At 38.7% G+C, this 21,375-nt stretch overlaps 1 protein-coding gene across 8 annotated transcripts in view; it reads right to left on the bottom strand.

Annotated features, from left to right (window-relative positions):
* Window positions 1–21,375, bottom strand: part of PHACTR2 (phosphatase and actin regulator 2) — a 241,290-nt gene that overhangs the window by 18,783 nt on the left and 201,132 nt on the right. For all 8 annotated transcript variants that reach the window (XM_074368237.1, XM_074368244.1, XM_074368242.1 and 5 more), the window contains 5 exons: window positions 15,949–16,151; window positions 14,529–14,685; window positions 11,562–11,617; window positions 6,333–6,394; window positions 3,530–3,667 (listed from right to left, as the gene is read on the bottom strand). In XM_074368237.1, the coding sequence (XP_074224338.1) occupies window positions 3,530–3,667; window positions 6,333–6,394; window positions 11,562–11,617; window positions 14,529–14,685; window positions 15,949–16,151 (616 nt within the window). The remainder of the gene's footprint in view (window positions 1–3,529; window positions 3,668–6,332; window positions 6,395–11,561; window positions 11,618–14,528; window positions 14,686–15,948; window positions 16,152–21,375) is intronic.

The raw sequence follows: 21,375 nt of genomic DNA on the forward strand, positions 1-21,375 counted from the left end.
ATTACTGTTACTACTTAATAAACACCTAATCCATGCCATATAAATGCTGAGGTTGGAACAGATGCCCGTGTCCTTCAGGTTGAAAAGCTGAGACACTCATCAAAATGTTAACATTCATTATCTATGAACAAGAGTCGCTGGATCACGGTTGGTTTGGGGGTTCAACTTTGTGCCTATCTTTATTTCCTAATTTTTCTACAAAGAAGTTTTTCCTCGTGTAAATTAAAAAATACTAATAAAAGCACCCCCACAACCTCTGGAAAACAGACCCTTCAGCCAAAAAGTAGAATAGCATTACAAACCACAGAGGATGACTTCACTGGGAGATAAGAAAATCTACCTTGTGGTTGGAAAGCAAAGAATTATAGAAAAAGAAAAAGAGGAAAGCCCTGAGGCCTCTCTCTGGCCTTCTCCCATCACTAGCTATCACTCTGCAATATACAACCTTTTCCCCAAGGATCCTTTCAGTGTTACATTTAAATGCCACAGTCAGATTGTTTTGTCTCCCCAGATACATTCCTCAGCCCCTGTAGTTTTCTATGAGGAACCTGAGGCTGGGAACTGTGGCAATAGTTCTTGCTACTGGTTTTTGGAAGAGGATGAACCAAGTAGAGAAATATTTGTGGACCTGAGTCTCTTGTGATAAGACTATATCTCTTGTTTCACAAATGAGATTCACTGTGAGGATACTTTATTTTACTCACTGTAAAAACTAACTGATACCCAGAACCAGTAGCTAAAATAGCAGAGATGCTCTATACTCATCACCAATTAACATCTATCAAAAAGTCTTCCTTAAGCAATCCGAGTGTCTACTGATAGACAGATGGATAAAGAAGATGTGGTTTATACATACAATGGAATATTACTCAGCCACAAAAAATGAAATATTGCCATTTGCAACAACATGGATGGACCTAGAGGGTATTATGTTAAGTGAAATAAGTCAGACAGAGAAAGACAAATAGCATACAATTTCATTGTATATGTGGAATCTGAAGAACAAAACAAATGAACAAACATAACAAAATAGAGACAGATTCATAGATACAGGGAACAACCTAGTGGTTGCCAGAGGGGGAAGGAAGCAGAGGGATGAGTAAAATGGATGAGAGAGATTAAGAGCTTCCAGTTACAAAATAAATGTCACAGGGATGTAACGTACAGCACAAGGAATATAGTCAGTAACACTGTGATGACTTTGTATGGTGACAGACTGCCTTCTTTCCAATAAAATGAACTTCAGGGCTTAAGTCATCCAGAGAATTGTCTCAGCTCTCTGTGCTGGCTTGTAATTAGAAATAATGAGTCAGTTATAGGCAATTAATGTGATGCAAAATTATAGGGACTGGTTGTTTCAAAATATGTATCAGGAAGATATGACTACAGGCAGTTAAAGAAATGTAATACTCAGCTTAAAAATTCGCTGAAGAAAGAGAACTCAGTTTTATTCCAAGATTTACTTCCTTTTACTGTTTAAAGAGAAGGTTTCCTGAGAGAGTTTTGAGAGGGAAAAAAGTAACCAGATAGCCTTTATGTTCAGGAAATACATGCACAATCATCTTAACCCCTTCTATACAAATGAGACCAGAGTTTAAGCCTACTAACTCTTCATGTAAGTATAAAGGGGACTGATTTTTTTTTAAAGATAACAGGATAGAGTTAGGCTGACGTAGTGGGATTGGAACCTGAATGGCACTGAGGTGGACCAACTATAGGAAGCCACTGACCCCAAGCTAGGTCGGTACTCCTAAGACTGAAACAAGAGAAGCCCACAGGAGACAGCACTGGCACCAAACATGTAGCATTTTTTGGTACCATGAAAATTATAGAAGGGGTAAAGGAAACAAAAATGACTACAAAAGTTTTAAATTGACTAGTGATGACTGGTGATGGAAAGTCTGCTTAATCACTCCCAGTCAGCTCAGGGGTCAGCCTGGCCACAAGCAACAGGTGATTTGTTAACATACGGACCCTGCTGCCTTCTCAAATAATATGAATGGTGAGGCCAGCATTAACTAGAACTCAAATCATTTTGATGTCTTTTGCTTATTTATTTAATAAAAATCTGATATGGAACAGCAGGCTGACCTTATGAGCTGCTTGTAACTGACAGAACATGGTAGAAGTGAGGCTGGGTACCTTCTGAAGCTGGGTCAGAAGGCCATGCAGCTGTCACCTGGTTCTCTTGGGGCACTTACTCTGAGGAAAGCCAGCCACCATGTAAGACACATAACAACTCGGAGGCCACCATGCTGAAGAGGCCACATGTAGGTGCTTAGTGGACAGTCCCAGCTGAGTCCAACCACTAAGCCGAGCCTCTGAGGCATCCTCACCAAGACACTAGACATGTAAAGAAGCCATCTCAGACCCTCCAGAGCAGCCCACTGTCAGCTGAATAGCACTGAGTGACCTGAGTCAAGCTCATGAACAGCAGAAGAATCACCCTGCTAAGCCCTGACTAAATCCCCAACTGACAAAATCTGTAAGATATAATAAAACAGATGTTGTTTTCAGCCACTAAGTTTTGGGACAATTCGTTGCATAGAAATGGTGACTAGAATAGGGTCAACAAGGAGTCACTAAATGAGAGGTGAGTGACCAAAAGCCCACAAATAAAAGGAGAGAATGGAAGAAAACTTGTTCAAAGGTGTGTACTACCTCTTGCAAAATAATACACCAGGTGACTTGTCTAGCCTTCCTATGAAAAAACAACTAAAATGCTGAACGTAACTGGGTGTGGGATGAATTTATTCAATACCAAATTTTGCTTAGAGACAAAAAATAGAAACCATTATTTGGGATATTAGTAAAACTATAAAGTGAAGAATTTCTTAAAAATTAGTTGGCAAAATTATTTAACTATGTAACCATGGTACTCATAAAATAGTCTTTCTTCATGATGGAACCCTCTATATATTTCAGTTATTCTGAACTGTGAGCCGTGATATAGATTAGGGTTTGGAAAACCATGGCCCATAGGCCAAATGTGGCTCACCATCTGTTTTTATAAATAAAGTTTTATTGGACCAGATGTACATCCTTCACTCACATATCATCTGGCTGCATTCATGCCACAAAGGCAGAGCTGAGCATTGCAGCAAAGACTGGATTGCCCACAAAGACTGAAATATTTACTCTTTGGCAGTTAATAGAAAAAGTGTGCCAGACTTGATATAGATCAATACCTTTTCCACTGTTAATAAATCCCTTAAAAGGATCTTACATAAGTTATATTTTCTAAAAGTAAGGATAAATCATGGTTGAGGGACAGCATCTCCCTCCAATCCAGGTTTGAACGCAGGCAGATTACATAATAACTAAGAACCAGTTTTTTCTGAGACAGCTGAAAGAACTATGTTGATACTACTAAATATATCACTGAAGTGGCTTAAATAAAGGCAGAAAATTGTTGAGATATTCGGTAATACCTGGTCTCCTAGGATGACTAAGAAGGTAATGGAGCTTTTAGAAAAGCAATAAAATCATAAATAAATAAAATCATGGCTCAAGCCCCTGACGTTCTTGCCTTGTCCGCAGGCGTTAACCTGGCCCAGGGCTTGTCTGCCCGGCGATCGTAGTCGGGCGAATCAGTGACTTCTACATACTCATTAAACCGCAGGATCCTTCGAGCTTGCAGCTCTGCCACTGTGGGTCTCAGGCTGAGCTGCAGGAGGACAGGGAAAAAAGGATGAGTTCAGTAAACCATTCACAGCCTCATGGTGTCACATTTTCTCCTAGAGATCTTCAAAGTTATGGTTAAATAAGGTCACTTTCAGATAACAACAAAAAAAAAGCATCTTGGGAGTTTCTAATGAGAACTAGAAAGCAGCGTGCCCTAATTTTGAGACTATAAAAATCACCATTGTTAGATAGGTCAGAGTCTTTGGCAACCGCCTGCATTATGCTATTTTCCCCACCTTGCCTGGCACTGTGATAAAGGCGCCTGTCATCTCTGACACGGGGAACAGGAAACAGCACAGACACAACAGTAACCCAGATACAGGACGGCTGCTTTGCAGGCTGAATTATCAAGACAAAAGCCCCACAGCTTGTAAAACGAAAATAAAAATCTCCGTTCCTACTATATGCAACCTATACATTCAGAAATGCACAAAATGACAACAAAGAAGTGCTCCACTGAAGGGTGTGCCTATGGCAGTCTTCTGTGAGGGACTAAGGACTCAGGCCCAGATTTGACATTTACCTTTGTCCAGAAGAGCCTTTGTGTAGGCATGAGGGGGTGCCTGTTGGAAAACTGTACTGTAGTGAGGCCACAAATGCTTAAAACCAGCTGCAACCTTTAAGATACTCCTGATAACTTGGATTCCTTCTACAATTTTTGTCAAATTCAAATTTAGAGTTATATTTACTCTTCCCTGTATTTGCTTTCCTCTCTGGGTTCTTTCTCAAGCCCAAGAATAAGACATAATGGTTCCGAGAGACTAAGAAACCTGGCCCCTGGTTGAAAGGCATCATCTGCTCTCCACTATGGAGGGTCACGCTTCTGTGACCTTTCGCAGTAGGGAGGTGTCATAGAATTGTCAGAAAGGTAGACACAGGTCTATGTTCTACACATTGGGTCCATTTTCAGTATCTTTTCTCTCCACATATATACTCTGTATACAGCCAGATTATCCATGGTCTAAGTGGTCCTCTTTGGAGGCATTCCTTATTTGCATGGGCTCAATTTTTGGAAAAATTAAGCACTTTTGCAAAAAAAAATTTTTTTTGATGTTTTTGTGATCAGAAACATCTCCTTTCCTCAGTTTCTTCTAGAGTAAAATCAGAGAGTGAACTGTCAATGCTCTAACATTCAAGGCATTCAAGGATTCTAGGAAGACCTGGGTCTACCCCTTGGGCACACCTGACCTGGGATATACCACTGCAGACCCTTCGATCTTCATGAAGCCCTTGTAGGTGATGGACACAGAAGGGAATCATCGAATTGGTTCTTCTGTAGTCTCAGTTACTGTCCTATCTACACCGCTTGCTTCCTACTGCCTCTCCAGGCCAGGTAGGGTTAAGGAGGTAGAGAAGGTAGAGTCCCCCCTTGCTTCTGGGGACTGCCCAAAAGGCACGTGACCAGTGGCCACACAGGTCAGAAATTTTTCATCCCGTCTTGCCCCTCAGGGCCGCACCAGTCTCGGGGTAGCAATTAGTGCTATGGGATGTTCTGTACCTATGACAAGTAAGGTGGAGGCAAGTGGGGATCAGGCAGTTCTGTTGCCTCCTGGAAGGGCTCAATTGGACTGAGAAGAGACTGCATGTATGACAGGGGTGAGCCTGGAGCAGGGAGGAGGGGCTATTGCTTAGCTGTAGCTGGTGACTTAACGGCCACTGAATGGCTAGAAGAGTTATCTCTATAAATTCAGTTTACAGAGTCTTTTTCAGCTTGATTACTGTTTGACATTTAGGATCTTTGAGGAAAAAGGAGATGAATTAAGGATCTTTTTCCCTAAAAATCAAAACCAAAATCTTTCAAAATACAGTCTCCAACCTTTCCACGGGAATGTAGTGTTTCTTCTACCTGCCTTAGAATGCTTTCGCTGTGAACTCCGCAGCCAGCCCAGATAAATGTGGGTCAGGGCACACACTTCACTGCAGCGGTCACATTTTACTCATCCTGTCTCATCCGAGTGTGAAAGGTGTATCTGAAGAATTACTGAACAAGTTGTTCATTATGAAATATAAACTTGGATAGTGCCAAATTTTTCCAAAGAATATCATTATTTTTAACAATTACAGAAAAAAGCAAAGCCTCTGGTATCAGATTTATATTTTCACAAATGAGTGGAAACAACTGTCGAGTTCTGGCGGTGAGACATTTGTCAGTTTGGGTAGCGCTGCAGCAGGCAAGCTGGGTGATCAAGTTTACTTAATAAATTACTCACCCAGCTCAGAATCTTCATTAATAACTGAGTATTTATTTAATAGTTCCAAGACTACATGGCAAGGGTGAGCATTTTTTAAAATTATACACTGAAATGTCAATAAAGATCTGAATGGGAGATGTTTGCGTGATTTTCTAGTCTTCATTTTTCTTTTGGCATTAACAATCCTCACACAGATTGCATGTTATTTTCATAATCAGCAAATGCAATTTGAGACTTTTGATGGTTAACTTTTCAAAATCAGCATATTATGCATTTATAAATATAAACATAATTCATACTGTAAGGATTACATTGATTTTAATGTGTAGGTTTAGTTAGAGTAATAGGAATAATTATTCCTAAATATGAGATCTACACGTAGAGAGCTGATATACATTTAAAAAATGAAGTATATCTCAAAATACACATGTTCATTAACAGTCATAGTTTCATCACCTTTCTGCTGAGTCTGCGTTTAAGTTCCATTTTTGCTTCTTGCTCTTCTTCTTCATTCTTTTCTGTTTATTAATTGAGGGGTAGAAAGGAAAGGCATGAAGACTTAGTTACTATAAGTGATTATAAAATCAGAAAAGCAGATCTGGCCACAATTATTTGACTTAACAGATATTGTTCAAACACTCTACCAACATCTTTAAAAAGTTTTCAAAAGATTCTGCAGAAAGATCAATCATTAATTCATAGATTTTCTTTTCCCTCATAGGATTGGTTTATTTACTAATTGTAAATCTTTTTGCTTCCTGACTTCTTGTTCTATTCTGAAAAAAACCACCAGAGTGCCCATATTCTGGTGAGAAACTTTCACTGCTGATCATCTCACAGGCTTCTAAGCACAATTTATTTGAGTTCAGATAAAAAATTACTACTGGATCTGGCCTTCATGTGAAAATCTGAATCACATCAAAAGAACAAATTAGAACCATCTGATGCATGTCTGAGTTGCTGACTTCCTTTCAAATCCAACCAAAATACTTGATTTGTCTGCTTTGGTTTCCATAGAAGCAGAATGTAATCATTTCTTTGGACTTTGCTTTCAAACCAGAGTGTTCTGAATGGGGTTATGGTGTACTGTTGATGGAGATGATTTATTTTGTTGTGACTCTAACTTTCCAAAGTCTTCCCTTTCTCAAGTGCTTCACCAAGTAGTACAATCTAATGGCCAACTCAAATGAATGCTGTCCAACAGATGGGATTAAGAGAAAAATGTCCAGAATTTTCAAAGAAATAAACACTACTCAGGATTTAATGGTTGCTTATTTGACATACTTCTCTCTGTTGCTTCCTGAAGCTCATCATTTGTTCAATAAGTGAGCACAGATTCTTGGATACCAATGCTTACGGAAGATTATCTTTTAGAAAGTGCTGTGATGAATTCTACTGCAGGAAAATCACACTGTGTAAAGGCTCAACCTAAAGGCTGAAAAAGAAATATCTCCTCTATAATATATACATTTATTTAAAAATTCAGATAGACTTCTTACCAATAGATTGTTTTTATTGTGAATAAGTATCAGTATTCAGTATTCACAACATTTGTACTTGCTAGCTGTACATGCTAAATTCTCTATTAATTTTCCTTATCTGGACAGGGAAAAGTTTTGACAGTCTTCTGAAATACAAATTTTAATTAATTCATAAGAAAGAGGATGATCAGTCTGGTTATTTAGACAAAGAGTGAACATAAACTGAAATCACCCTGCAAAACAAGAAACAACTAATTAATATGCTTTCATTAAGTGCCTATGAGTGTCAAGCAAAATTTGATTGTAATTCAGATTTCTTCCTGTGAAAATATTGTAGGCTTTTCTAATTGCTTCACAAAATATATATCCTCTGATGTCCTTAAAATACTTCCTTAGGGTCAAATAGTTACTTTAAATGGGTTAGTAAGGCATGTGGATTGTAAATTATGCATAATAGACAAAAACCAAACTTGTGGTTCATGTGATTCAAATTAGGTTTTTACAAGCCTTTGATGATATTCATAAAAAGAAAAATAAATTCATTAAAACATTTCAGTCAATTCTTCCTATACAATGATTATGGTATTTTTTTGAGTGATGTTTTTCTGTTTTTTATTTTTATTTTATTTTTGGGGGGGTAATTAGGTTTGTTTGTTTATTTCTTAATGGAGGTACTGGGGATTGAACCCACAACTTCATGCATGCTAAGCAGGCACTCTACCACTGAGCTAAACCCTCTCTGATTATGCTACATTTTTAAAGGTACTTTTCAAAGACAAAGTATTGGATATCTAATATGACTCAAAGCTGACAAACTCTCCAATTTTCATGAAATACACAAAATGTCATTTCCTTGAAAATAGATTTAGATACTTTAGCCTTATTAAGCACATTGTACATCTAGGTGTCAGCCAGTGACATTTAAAAAAGGAAGGGCCAACTGTAGTTAGTTACATACACAGGATTTACCATTTGGGAATTCTTTTCTAATATCAGGAACTGAATTCCTTACATTTCCCACATTTGAAATTGTGCTTCTAAAGGAGTTAGAGGAAGAGGGTGAAGTGCGGAGGAAGGCCAGTGTGACTCTTCCTCTGAATCTTATTAAATGGTCGTTGAAAACTCTTCTACAAAGAGTCAAAGTTAAACCTTAAACTTAGTTTTAAAAAATTCACCAAGTTCTTGGAATGTTTCCTTATTTTAAAAAAACCTATTAGAGGCTACTTATTAAGCAGGATATAAACGTGTCTGGTCACTTTATAAACAGGCTGGAGGGCTATGAGGGAAGTGACGTGGCTCACTGACAAATCTTGTCCTCAGTAAACTCATCAGAGCAGAGAGAGGCAGATACTTCAGAACAGCCACAGGAAGCATTTGCCATAAACACACAAACAATACATGCAGTTTCACAGCGGTGGGCACTACAGGAAACCTGCCCGCCAAGTACTGCCCAGAGCATTTCATGGATGAGCTAAAAGGAGAAGAAAGCAACTGGAGTATTATATTCTTCAGCCATCAACTCAGAAAAAATGGGTTAAAAAAAGCTAAACATTTTTTGTGGTTTGTTTCACTTTTTGCTGTTTTATGTGTTTCTATATGCATGTTTTTAACACGTGAAAATACATTTATAAACCTACTTTGAAATACATCCCAAAAATAAGATGGCTCAATGGACAGACAGATACATGATAAAGTAAGATGCAGATATATGGGTATCACTGTTAAAATTATTTCAGTTTTTCTGCATGTTTAAAAAAATTTCATAATATAATATTGGGGAAAAATACTTGCAGAACTCAATGGCCTAAGACATTTTCTTCTCTATGGAAGATTTAGTTGGAATAATGGTCATAACTAAATAGTGTAAGAGGATCTGAATATTTTGCACCTATGTTGTAAAAGGTGTTCCATGAACATCTCTTTTCCTGATAAGCAAAAGTTGACCTTTCAAGCACCAAAACTTACTTTCTATTTTAATAAAATTAAGAAACTAGTTCTAAAATATAACAATATATACTTAAAAAAAAAAAACCTAGATGCACTAAAATTAGGAAAGAGATCAAGTACGGCATGATACTGGGAATGATACTAAAATATAGTTTGTCCTGTGGCCTCCAACTGAAGCTATCAGCATCGACTGCCATTTGATTCATGTTTATTAGACTAGCGATGGGCTTGGATTTGAGAACCACTGAATATTTTATGTTGTGAATAGTTTCCTAATCTGTCAAGAAAAGATGACCTAGTTAAAGTAAGTGTCCTTAAAAGTCACACCATGTCACACATAGACTTTTCTTCAAATAGACAATCATACTGCCTTTGAACAAAAGCTGGAGATAAAACAAACAAACAGACAAAAGTAATCTATTTGGAAGAACCCAGAGGCAAACAGGGACTGACTACAGTGTCGTAAGCTATGGCCATTTAGTTCCCAGGGACTGCTCAGCAGAATGTTCTGGATGACCTCTACCAGTTCCCTTCTCTGCTTCCCTTGGCCATACAATATTATGTCAGGAGATCATAAGCCAGTTATCAGCCTCTCCAGACTGGAAACGTGTCTTTTGTTTCCAGAATAAGCACACCTAGACAAACTAAGAAGGAAGTAAAACAGGGCTGGAGTCAAATCTGAAGTTGACTTTGGCGTTTCACTCTTTCCCAAACCTCCAGGAAAATGCAGAATAAAAGCCAACACAGCACTTAAGATCAGTGTGTGATAAATTTCTAGATCTATGAAACAGTTCCTCAAATAACCAAACACCAGTGTGGTTTGGCACTATTTGTCTCACAGGAGCAGGAAAGAACTACCCAGAATTCGCTCTTTCTTTTTTCCTAGGTATTGCATCAGGCATCTAGTAAGATACACTCTCTGTGTTTCAGGGCCTTATGGACTGACTTTGAGCTTATCTAAAATTTAATTCAACAAATATTTCCCAGGAACCTATTATCAAAAACCATGAGCATTTTGGTTTGGTTTTGTTGTCAAAATTAGACACTGCTTTCATTCTTCCTTGGAAAGCTAAACGCGACTTTTTTCATCTCCAAACTGTCCCTTCTACACAATGATGGTCACTTAAATCCTTCCTTGGGTTCCATTCCAGTTATGCTCACAAACAGCCAGATAAAACACTTCCAAGGAAAGAATCCCATAGGCTGAACAGTTACATTCTTCAGACTTCATTGTTAGGTTGTCTTAATAATATCAACTGTAGCATAAATATGCTATTAAAATCTTTCTTTCCTTCAAGAAAGAAAACAACTCACTTGGAGAATAGGGATCATCTAGACAGGCCAACTTGACTCTAAAAGCCTGGTTGAGAAAGATTTCCCGCATGCCAGCGGCTCATTACTATTATAGTACTCTCTGGAGTTCTGCCCAACCTTACTCTTTGATATTTCATACAATAAAAAGCTCTTTTGAAACTGGGTTAATAATATATAAAACTATAGCGAGGCTCAATTTTAAAATGTCCATTACTTAACTCACTGTGGTTAGTAAACCACATTGATCCACTACAGCAGGGCAAACTGCTTCTGTTCATTTTATAGCTGCAACATACGGACTCCAATAACATAAATACTACTGGACTGATGAGTAAAACGTAGTCAAAGACAATAGAGCAGGAAAGAGAATGGGAAAATGAAGTAGGAAAATGAATGGAGAACTCCTTAAGTGCTGAGAAATTATAAATAACTCAAGAGGGAAACAGTTATCATAACAAAGGAAAATGAAATGGATTGAAAAATTCCTTTTACCATAATTCTGTTTTAAATTGAGTCATTTGTTAAACCTGGCAACAAACTATATTATTAAAAATAATATAGGGATGTTTGATTTATTTCCTTGTGGAGTCTTTGGCCTTTCCTTTGACATTTACTTGCAGGCAGACTGGAGCATTTTCTTCTACTTAATATTGGGGTGAAAGAATACATGGAATATATTTCATCTTTCTTAAAAACAACTGTCACAACCACGACTCTGGTCTGGGGGATATCAGGTTCAAAGCCATAAAATGAAATACAAACTTCAAGAAATTATTTCTAAAATTATATAAACAATTATATAAAAATGTGATGTAAATGGGCCATTTCGATCATTTGTGAAAAAATAAACATGTTAAGGTTCCCTGCTGATGAATGGATTATCTCTAGAGGGAGCTTGACGGTGGTTAATTAAGGAATTCACTCTGTGGGACAGGATACTCACGCTTCAGGATATTTCTCTGCTCTAATTCTTCAGTTGTGGGCCTCTGGCTAAGCCTCCTAGGATGGCAGAACAGACACACTGCAGGTTACAAACAAGGCCCCCTAGTGGAGACTCAAAATAAGACAACAAACAGAGCTGTATTTTTTCACGTTTTGAGAAACAAAAATCCATTTTTAAGCCTGCAGAGTAAGTCTCCCTTCCATTAGTTTGGAGATGAGACAGAGTGTGGCTGAGACTGCTAACCACCCCTGATCCCCTCCTCCCTTCTTCCTTTTAGGAAAAGAACTTCCTGAGTTTTAGCTAAACACCCAGCTGTAGATTTCAGCCTCCCTAGCGGCAAAATAGGGCCACATGACTGAGATCTTGCAACAGGATGTGAGCAGAAGTGGTGTTTGTTTAACGTCTGTTTTTCCCCCTTAAAATGACTGGGTGTGTATTTCCCTTCTCTCCCTTTCCTTCTTCCACAGGCTAGAACTTAGACATGGTCCAGTGAGCCAGCTCATCATGCAGAAGAGAAGGTTCACGGAGATGGAAGAGCAACAAGATGGAAGGGACCTGGGTGCCTGTCTGGCTGTCAGGAGCTGTGCTCCCTACCCACACTGCACAGCCCACCTACCTCTGGACTGTGATGCGAAAGAGCAATAAACACGTGGCAGGGTCTGCTTGGACCACTGCACTTTTTGGTCTTTACTAGAACAGCTTAGCCTATACCCTAAAAAAGGCTACAGCTCAAGAGTTCATACCAAATAAGGAGATGATCGATCTACACTGTACAGTATTTTAGGGGAACTATTGTTTCTGTGATCTCAAATAAATTTACAATATATATAAAGTTATCTCAAGACATATAGGCCCTTCCCATCTACCTTTAAGAAAAGCCAGGCTCATTTGAGATCAGTACCTGTTTGTACACAAGAGCTCAGTGTCCTAATAACTCATTATAATTTTGTTCTTGGTCTTGTTCACGTTATTAATTTCTTGTTAATCGTAAGATAAAAACTTCCTCTGGATATAGATTGAGTTTGTGCAAATTAAACCAATAGACATGAAATGTATTCTTAATACAAGGTACTCTCCATTCTAAACGTTAAAGATGGACAGAAACGGTATGAAGAATTAAAATCAATGATATGGTGACTAGCTCATTAAAAAGTTTAACATTTAACCTTTATCAGAGCTGACTTGAAATTCACTTAACAAGTGAACCCACAAAAAAACCCCAGGGGACATCTATGCCAGCCAGACTGTGTGCCGTTCCTGTATCCTACACTATACATCTGTACTAAATCATCCCCCAAAGACGTCATCCTTATTTTGTTTATGGAATTTCCTTTCTCTGGAATGCCCTTCTCTCCTTCTTCATCTACTGAAATCTTATTAATGATTAAAGGCTCCTGGTTCTTTGTCTCTCTACAGTGGCTCTACATAAATTATACATCTATTAAAGTGCTTATCACATGGGTGATTATAAAGATAATAATTATAGCTCTCACTAGTTCATATTTTTATTAAAGTCCCAGTCACTGTCTTAGGTTCTTAACTTACATTATCTTGAATCCTCAAAACAATTCAGCAAGGTAGCCGCAGGTTCCCATTTTACAGATAAGAAAATGAGAGATTAATTCTCTTGCCGACCATAAAACACTACTGAATAATAGAGCCATGACTCACACTCGGTTCTCTTGACTTGGATGTTTGTAAGTCAAACTTTTCACGTGATCTTCATCAAGCAATATATAATTCTGTCTCTTTCACTAGACACGGAGTTCCCTAACGTCGGAACTGTGGGTGATTTATCTTTGAATGGAAGGAACTAGATGTGCTGTACTCATAGAAGAACAATTCTGTAAAAGTTATATACTTATAAAATTAAAAACCCTATTCTGATAACATTTTTATTGTCTGGCCTATTTTTAAATGTGTTTCTAGAGTGCTTGCTAGGATCCAGGCACTAACATGCCTTCAGGGTGCTATTCCATTTAATGCCCACAAGCCCCTGCTTGGCCTCATCTATGAAACAGATGATGGCTGCAGGGACCCCCACATGGCAGCCCTGCAGGTACACAGCTGTCACAGAAGTCTTCCACTTCCAAGCAAGGAGAGGACTGTGCTCCCACCTCCAAATCTCGTCCTGGTATTCCAGATTGTTCCCTCCTCCCAATTTATGAACCCTGCTGTTTATGCAGAGTGAAGGAAGTCAGCAAAATAACTACTACTTAAATATGCTTATGACAATACGATAGTACAAAGGAGAGCTTCAGCATTCACTTGTATTAAAATCGCTAGTGACATGGACTTCCATGCCACTTGTGGTAAAAGGGGAAATCCTACCATGGCTGGAGGCAGGAAGTCAAGTCACATGACCATCTATTTGAAGTTAAAACGGGAAGGCTTTGATACAGGGCTGCAGCTGGATGGCTTGGATGGAGCTGGCCATGGAAGCTAACTAACATTTCTATCGTCTCATAGCCCCCAGGGCAGAACGTCATGGCAATCACAGCAATGCTAGGGAGCCCATGAAGCACGCCAAGAGTTGGGCAAATTCTGGCCCATCGGCCGACGCTGGCCTGTTGCTTGTTTTGGTGAAGAATGTTCTCTTGGCACACAGCCACGCTCATCTGTTTATGGGTTGTTTACGGCTGTTTTTTTGCTGCAAGAGCACAGCTAAGTAGCTGCAACAGGGACTGTCTGGCCAACAAAGTCTAAAATACTAGCTAACTGTTCCTTTATAGAAAAAGTCTGTTCACACTTTGGATCAGGCTTTGGCCACCTCCAAGCCACTGGCTAGCTGGACCCAACAGCAGGTTCTTTGAGTGGTTCACCATCCAAGATCAACTTTAAAAGACCAGCGAGGCCAGGCTTGCCTTTTCAGGAGGAATTCACAGTGATCTCACCATGGAGTTAGGGACAGAACCATAGGTGGGAGAAAAGTATGAATTAGTGCTGTCCCCAGGTTTCAGCAACTACCTGACTAGCTTGGTTCCAATTTGCTGTCGGATTTCCTGCCTCTCTTCTTCAGATGTACGCTGCAAGATGTTTTTGTCCTCTAGTTCTTTCTTAGATGGTCTGTTGCCAAGTTTGATAGCAAGAGTATCCCTTCGTCGAATTTTACTTGCCAAAGCACCTGAAGATTGGAAAAGGCAGAAATGCAGAGAAAGGCTTTTAGCAAGCGGCACTCAGGTTACATGCGGCAAGGACTTCAACAGAGTCCAGACCAAATTCTTTATCCACATGCAAGAGCAGAATTTTAATGAACCTAAAGAAAAAAAGTTTCAGCTTGGATGGAGTTCATTTTGAAAAACTGAAGAACTGTTTTTTGTTTTTTTTAAATGTTCTGAAAAATGTTGAGGAACCATGAAAAAACTTGCAAGTATCACCTCATCATTTGGAAAGTGATATTTGAAGTTTACTCTGCTGAGAAAGCGGATCAGGGAAATTACTGATTGCACAATGCCTTTTCTTTCTTCTGTTTTTCAGGTCTTAAGGACTTGGCCCCTTTGCTTCTTCTATGTAGTAAATCCTACTCTTCCTTTCCTCCACTCAGAAACCACATTGACAAAAGTCTACCTTCAAGACCACTGTTTTCATCCTAAGTTACCCAGGAATCCCTGATATCTCAACAGAGGACTGTCAATACCACATGGAGTGATTTTTGTTGTTCGATTTTACTGTTGTTTGATAATTATTGTTTGTTGTTGTTCAGTACAAACTAGAAGGAATTTGACAAACTGCTGTTTAATCACGAATATACTAATAACTTTTCATAATCTCTGAGTTGTTTCATGGTGAACCCCTACCAGGTCATTCTTCTCAGAAGCTTATAAAAAAAAAAAAGAGCATTTTCCAGTTCGCTAAGTTATACATAAATGGTTGGCTTTATCCACTTTACTATCATTACTCCTTAGAAGGCATACTGTCTTACTTATCACAGAGGAATGACTGTTTTTAATTCTTTAAAGGTATTAGTCATTCTTGACTCATCCCTCCCTCCCTCTTTAAGCCACAGTATAAAAGTGAGTGAAATTCTCAGACACCTCCAATGAGTAATCCAGTGAATCCTGCAATGCTCTTTACTCAAGAAAGGCCCCGGGGGAAGGGCCATCTTGGATCAATCTCAGAAAGAACTCTTGTCGTTTGACACTTTGGACAAATTCAAATATGCATACTGGCCTGATAGACTGACTCCCCCGGCCCCGTGGAATCATCTTCCAGAAAGGCCTGTCATCTAAAGCTAAAAAGCTTAGAATATACACATTTCTAATTTGAGAAAGATGAGGGGAAAGAAGACATCAGGTGTCTGGTTCCTGATGAGGCTTTTGTTCTTTACAAAATGCAGCTGCGTCCGCCCCCTACCCACACCCTCCCTACCTCTTGAAAAAATCCTTACTTTCTCCACTGCCATCCTCGTCCTCATCCTCGTCCTCGTCGTCATCAGTGTACAGGACAGGCCCGTCAGAGTCAGAGTCATTGGCCTGGTATTCCCTTTGGCCTTCGTCCTCTGAGGCACTGAAGGATTCTGAAGACTCTCCCATCAGCCCAGGAGTCAGCAGCTGAGGCGCTGCCTTCCCCAGCTCATCTTTGGTTGTGAAACTGTGAGAGGCACAGAAACATAGGAGTGGTGTGAAGTTCAGAGAGACCCTCAGGGATGCTGCCAGCACACTAGAGGAAGCTCTAGTTTCATAAGTATCCTTTGGGCCGGTGAAAGGAGAAAGCAGACACAGGCCAGCTAAAGTCACTGAAATGAGGCAACGGTATCGTACTCCTTAATTCTCAAGGCTTTAAAGTCTTCATCTGCAAAACGAAAAGGATTGACGAGGTGGTGCCTGACATGTTTAGTACATATATATTGTACAAGTATATTTTGAAAATTTTATTTTTCCCTAGCACTAGGGGATTCAGTGGAAAGAACAATGGGCTAGAAGCTCTTGGATGTTTGACTTTGTCTGTACCTTTTCTTTGACTGTAACTCCTACTTATCCTTCATGTCTGGGTTAAAGCCTCAGCTCCCTCCAACTCTTTCACTGGCCTCCAGACTAGTTCCTTGCCTCCTCTCCCCATCCCCTTGGCGACTGAGGATGATCCCACTGGAGCACTTAGCACGCTGCCCCTCAGTCGGCCTCCCCACCCCCAAAAGGTCCCTGACAAGCAGGACTCATGGTTTGGTAGCCCAGCACCTAGAAAGGTGCTGATATAGAAAAGTACATCTTCTTTAATTACTCAATGAATTAATCCCATGTCTATTACAGCCAGGGCATTAACAGTAAAAAGTCAGGTATCTTATCTGTGTTTAATTTCTCCATTTATAAAACTGTTTGTCATTAAGATTATACTAAGAACACAAGGTGGTAAGCGTGAAAGTTAAATGGACTCTTTAGAAGAAAGGTGGTATGAAGGATGCAATGAGTTTCTTGTTATTCCGCTTGGTAAGAGTCTCTGGCTTAAAGTTACTATAAATATACAAAGCCTGCCAATTTTCAGACTAGAATTTAAAAAAAAATACTTTACATCAAAAACATATCATATTGAAAACAATGTAATATTCATTTTAAGATGCAGAAGTTCTCCACATTGCTTTCTGATATAAATAGAAGAATCCAGATTTGGATGTCACACTTCTGAAAAGACCGTTTAGTGCAAAACATGTGCTTGCTGTTCTCACAGAAAAAAATTAAAAAACAATTCTTTGAATAATAAAAACAGGTAAACTTCGTTAGAATCTGAGGTTCTAAAAATTCTACTTTGTGGTTTACAAGCCGAAGCGCTCTCAAAATTCTCTATTTTTCACTTACTAGAAAACTCCAACAGCCAAAAATTCTTGTTTTCAAAGGAGGAAATATGACATTTCCTTTTTAACTGTGTAAAATATACAAAGCATAAAATTTACAGTTTTAACCATTTTAAAGTGTATAGTTCAGTGGCATTAAGTATACTCACACTGTTGTGCAACCATCACCACCATCCATCTCCAGGATTTTTCATCTTCCCAAACTGAAACTCTGTATCCATTAAACAGTAACTTCACATTCCTCCTCCCCTACCCCCGGCAACCACCGTTTTACTTTGTCTCTGTGATTTTTACTATTGTATGTGCTTCATGTAAGTGAAATTATACAACATCTGTCCTTTTGTGTCTGACTTACTACACTTTGGATGTCTTCAAGGTTTTCATCCATGTTGTAACATGTGTCAGAATTTCCTCCCTTTTTAAGGCTGAATAGCATTCCATTTGATGTGTATGTCACATTTTGTTTATCAGTTATCAGTCTGTGGGCATCTGAGCTGGTTCTACCTTTCGTTGCTGTGAATAATGCAGCCCTGGACACTGGTGTATAACTATCTGTTTGAGGACCTGCTTTCCATCTTTCTGGCTACACACACAGAAGTGGGATTGCTGGATCATATGGTAATTTTACATTTAATTTTTTGAGGAACCACCATACTGTTTCCAAAGTATGCAATCTCGTTTCAAATAAGAGAAGATTTATTTTATGGGAAAGCATTTCCACAGTCGGGATTTCTAGTGCACTGCCACCGGAGGCCAGTCTTGCCTGAACAGCCTGTCTGCCGCTATGGGCGACTGAAGCACGTTTAAAAGATACACCAGTAAGTAACACATTCTCAAGAGCAGAACAAAGCTACTTCAGGGTTGGGCCCTAGTATGTGCTCATGTCACTGCTCATTAATCTATTATGATACTGATCATTATCTTAATCTCATCATTTGCATTTTAAAAGGCAAAGACTTCTGCCTACACTTACAACTTAACAATTGTTCTATAGTATAAGGAAGGCAGATAATTTATAGTTCGTGGAAGCCAGGAAGGCCATGGATGAGTTGCCCAAACAAGGTAGCAAGTCCAGTCCACAAGTCACAATTAAGATTCTTGGTTTATCTATCAAATGTTACATTACACTATATTTTATTTTATACTTAATACTGTAGGTTATGTTAATAGTATATGATAGATTATATTTAACTTAATAGTAAGTATTAACTCCAAACTTATATCAATCAACTCATTACATGACTCTCATTTTCCCCTTATGTTTCCTGGGCACACTGGACAATATAGTGAACTCCATAAATGTTTGAGGAAATGGACTAAAAGAGTCAAGTCCCTTTTGGATATGGGCTTCAGATGAGCTTATTAGTTTCTTCCTTAAATTGTACCAGAATTGTACGCTATTAATGGTCACACTGCCCAAAGCAATCTACAGATTTAATGCAATCCCTATCCAATTACCCAGGACATATTTCACAGAACTAGAACAAATCATAATAAAATTTATATGGAACCATCAAAGACCTAGAATTGCCAAAGCATTACTGAAGAGAAAGAAAGAGGCTGGAGGAAAAACTCTCCCAGACTTCAGACAATACTATAGAGCTACAGTCATCAAGACAGCATGGTATTGGTACCAAAACAGACATATAGACCAATGGAACAGAATAGAGAGCCCAGAAATGAACTCACAAACTTTTGGTCAACTAATTTTCGACAAAGGAGGCAAGAATATACAATGGAATAAAGACAGTCTCTTCAACAAATGGTGTTGGGAAAACTGGACAGCAGCATGTAAAACAATGAAGCCAGAACACTCCCTTACACCATATACAACAATCAACTCAAAATGGATCAAAGACTTAAACATAAGACAAGATACAATAAACCTCCTAGAGGAAAACATAGGCAAAACATTATCTGACATACACCTCAAAAATTTTCTCCTAGTAGAAATAAAAGCAAGAATAAACAAATGGGACATAATTAAACTTACAAGCTTCTGCACAGCAAAGGAAACCAGAAGTAAAACAAAAAGACAACCTACGGAATGGGAGAAAATTTTTGCAAGTGAAACCGACAAAGGCTTGATCTCCAGAATATATAAGCAGCTCATACGACTCAATAAGAAAAAAATAAACAACCCAATCCAAAAATGGGCAGAAGACCTAAACAAGCAATTCTCCAAGGAAGACATACAAATGATCAAAAGACACATGAAAAAATGCCAATATCACTAATTATCAGAAAAATGCAAATCAAAACTACAATGAGGTATCACCTCACACCAGTCAGAATGGCCGTCATTCAAAAATCCACAAATGACAAATGCTGGAGAGGCTGTGGAGAAAGGGGAACCCTCCTACACTGCTGGTGGGAATGCATTTTGGTGCAGCCACTGTGGAAAACAGTGTGGAGATTCCTCAAAAGACTAGGAATAGACTTACTGTATGACCCAGGAATTCCACTCCTGGGCTTATATCCAGAAGGAACCCTACTTCAGGATGACACCTGCACCCCAATGTTCATAGCAGCACTATTTACAATAGCCAAAACATGGAGACAGCCTAAATGTCCATCAACAGGTGACTGGATAAAGAAGATGTGGTATATTTATACAATGGAATACTACTCAGCCATAAAAACCGACAACATAACGCCATTTGCAGCAACATGGATGCTCCTGGAGAATGTCATTCTAAGTGAAGTAAGCCAGAAGGAGAAAGAAAAATACCATATGAGATCGCTCATATGTGGAATCTAAAAAACAAAAACAAAAACAAACAAACAAAAAACAAAGTGTAAATACAGGACAGAAAGACTCATAGACAAAGAATACAGACTTGTGGTTGCCAGGGGGGCGGAGGGTGGGAAGGGATAGACTGGGATTTCAAAATTGTAGAATAAACAAGATTATACTGTATAGCACAGGGAATCACAGAGGAAAAAATGTAATAATGAGTGTGTATATGTCCATGTATGACTGAAAAATTGTGCTGAACACTAGAATTTGACACAACATTGTAAAATGATTATAAATCAATAAAAAATGTTAAAAAAAAGAATTGTATGCTATTGTGAAGTTACCAATGGTTAGAAATCTACCAAATAGCTACTACCCTGCAGTTTGTGAATAGAAGGAGGTATTTTTACACATGACCACTTGTCTTCTTTAAAGTTTTCCTATTTGTATTCCAAACAGAACCCTCTTCATAAAATGACAGAATTTTCACACATTCGTTGACTAAACATAACTGAGAGAGAGTTCTAAGTAAAGCAAGTGACTAAGAGCCAGAAATTCTAATTCAAAGACCCACTTAAAAACGGAAGAAAGAATTTGGAAGGAAATTTGAGAGACTACTTATTCCAAGCTCATTAACTCAAGAGCAAACACAAACCATCCCTGTGGGATGGACTGTAATTTAAATTTTTAATTTTGAGGTATACCCAGAGAAGAAAATCTCTATACCCTCTTCTAGGAAATCATTACAGTTACCCTGACTGACAGGAAAAATCTATGATAAATACCTCAATGTCTAATGATGTTCTAAACTCACTCCCTGTGATCACAGTCCCGGTGGGAATGGAGAACAGATGCTCACCTCTTTTGTCTGACAATCCTGCAAGGACTCGGGCTGAAGACGGAGATCAAGACCCCAACATGCAGCATGGAGCTTAGCACAATATAGTGCCCTCTCTACAAGGGCTGTGGAAGTGGACTGGAAGAAGTGGACTGGTAACGTTTTGCCCACTTTTGTACCTTTGGTGCTTAGTACACTGCCTGGCACACAGAAGGCAAGCAAAAAACATATGCTGAAATGCTGAATGACTGTTCACTTCTAAAGGTGGGAACTGACGGCAGTGTCATATTTAATAATGAAATGAAGACATCTGCTGTGTGCTAGAAGTATTCAGGACACTATAAGCATTCATTTCAATATCTCTTCTCATATCATTTATTAAAAGGTCAAACAAAGAAAAGAATTTGTAATTTAATATTTATTTATCTTTCCTTTGAATGATGGTGCTCAA

This window comes from Camelus bactrianus, chromosome 8 (assembly GCF_048773025.1).
Source record: "Camelus bactrianus isolate YW-2024 breed Bactrian camel chromosome 8, ASM4877302v1, whole genome shotgun sequence".
NCBI lineage: Eukaryota > Metazoa > Chordata > Mammalia > Artiodactyla > Camelidae > Camelus > Camelus bactrianus.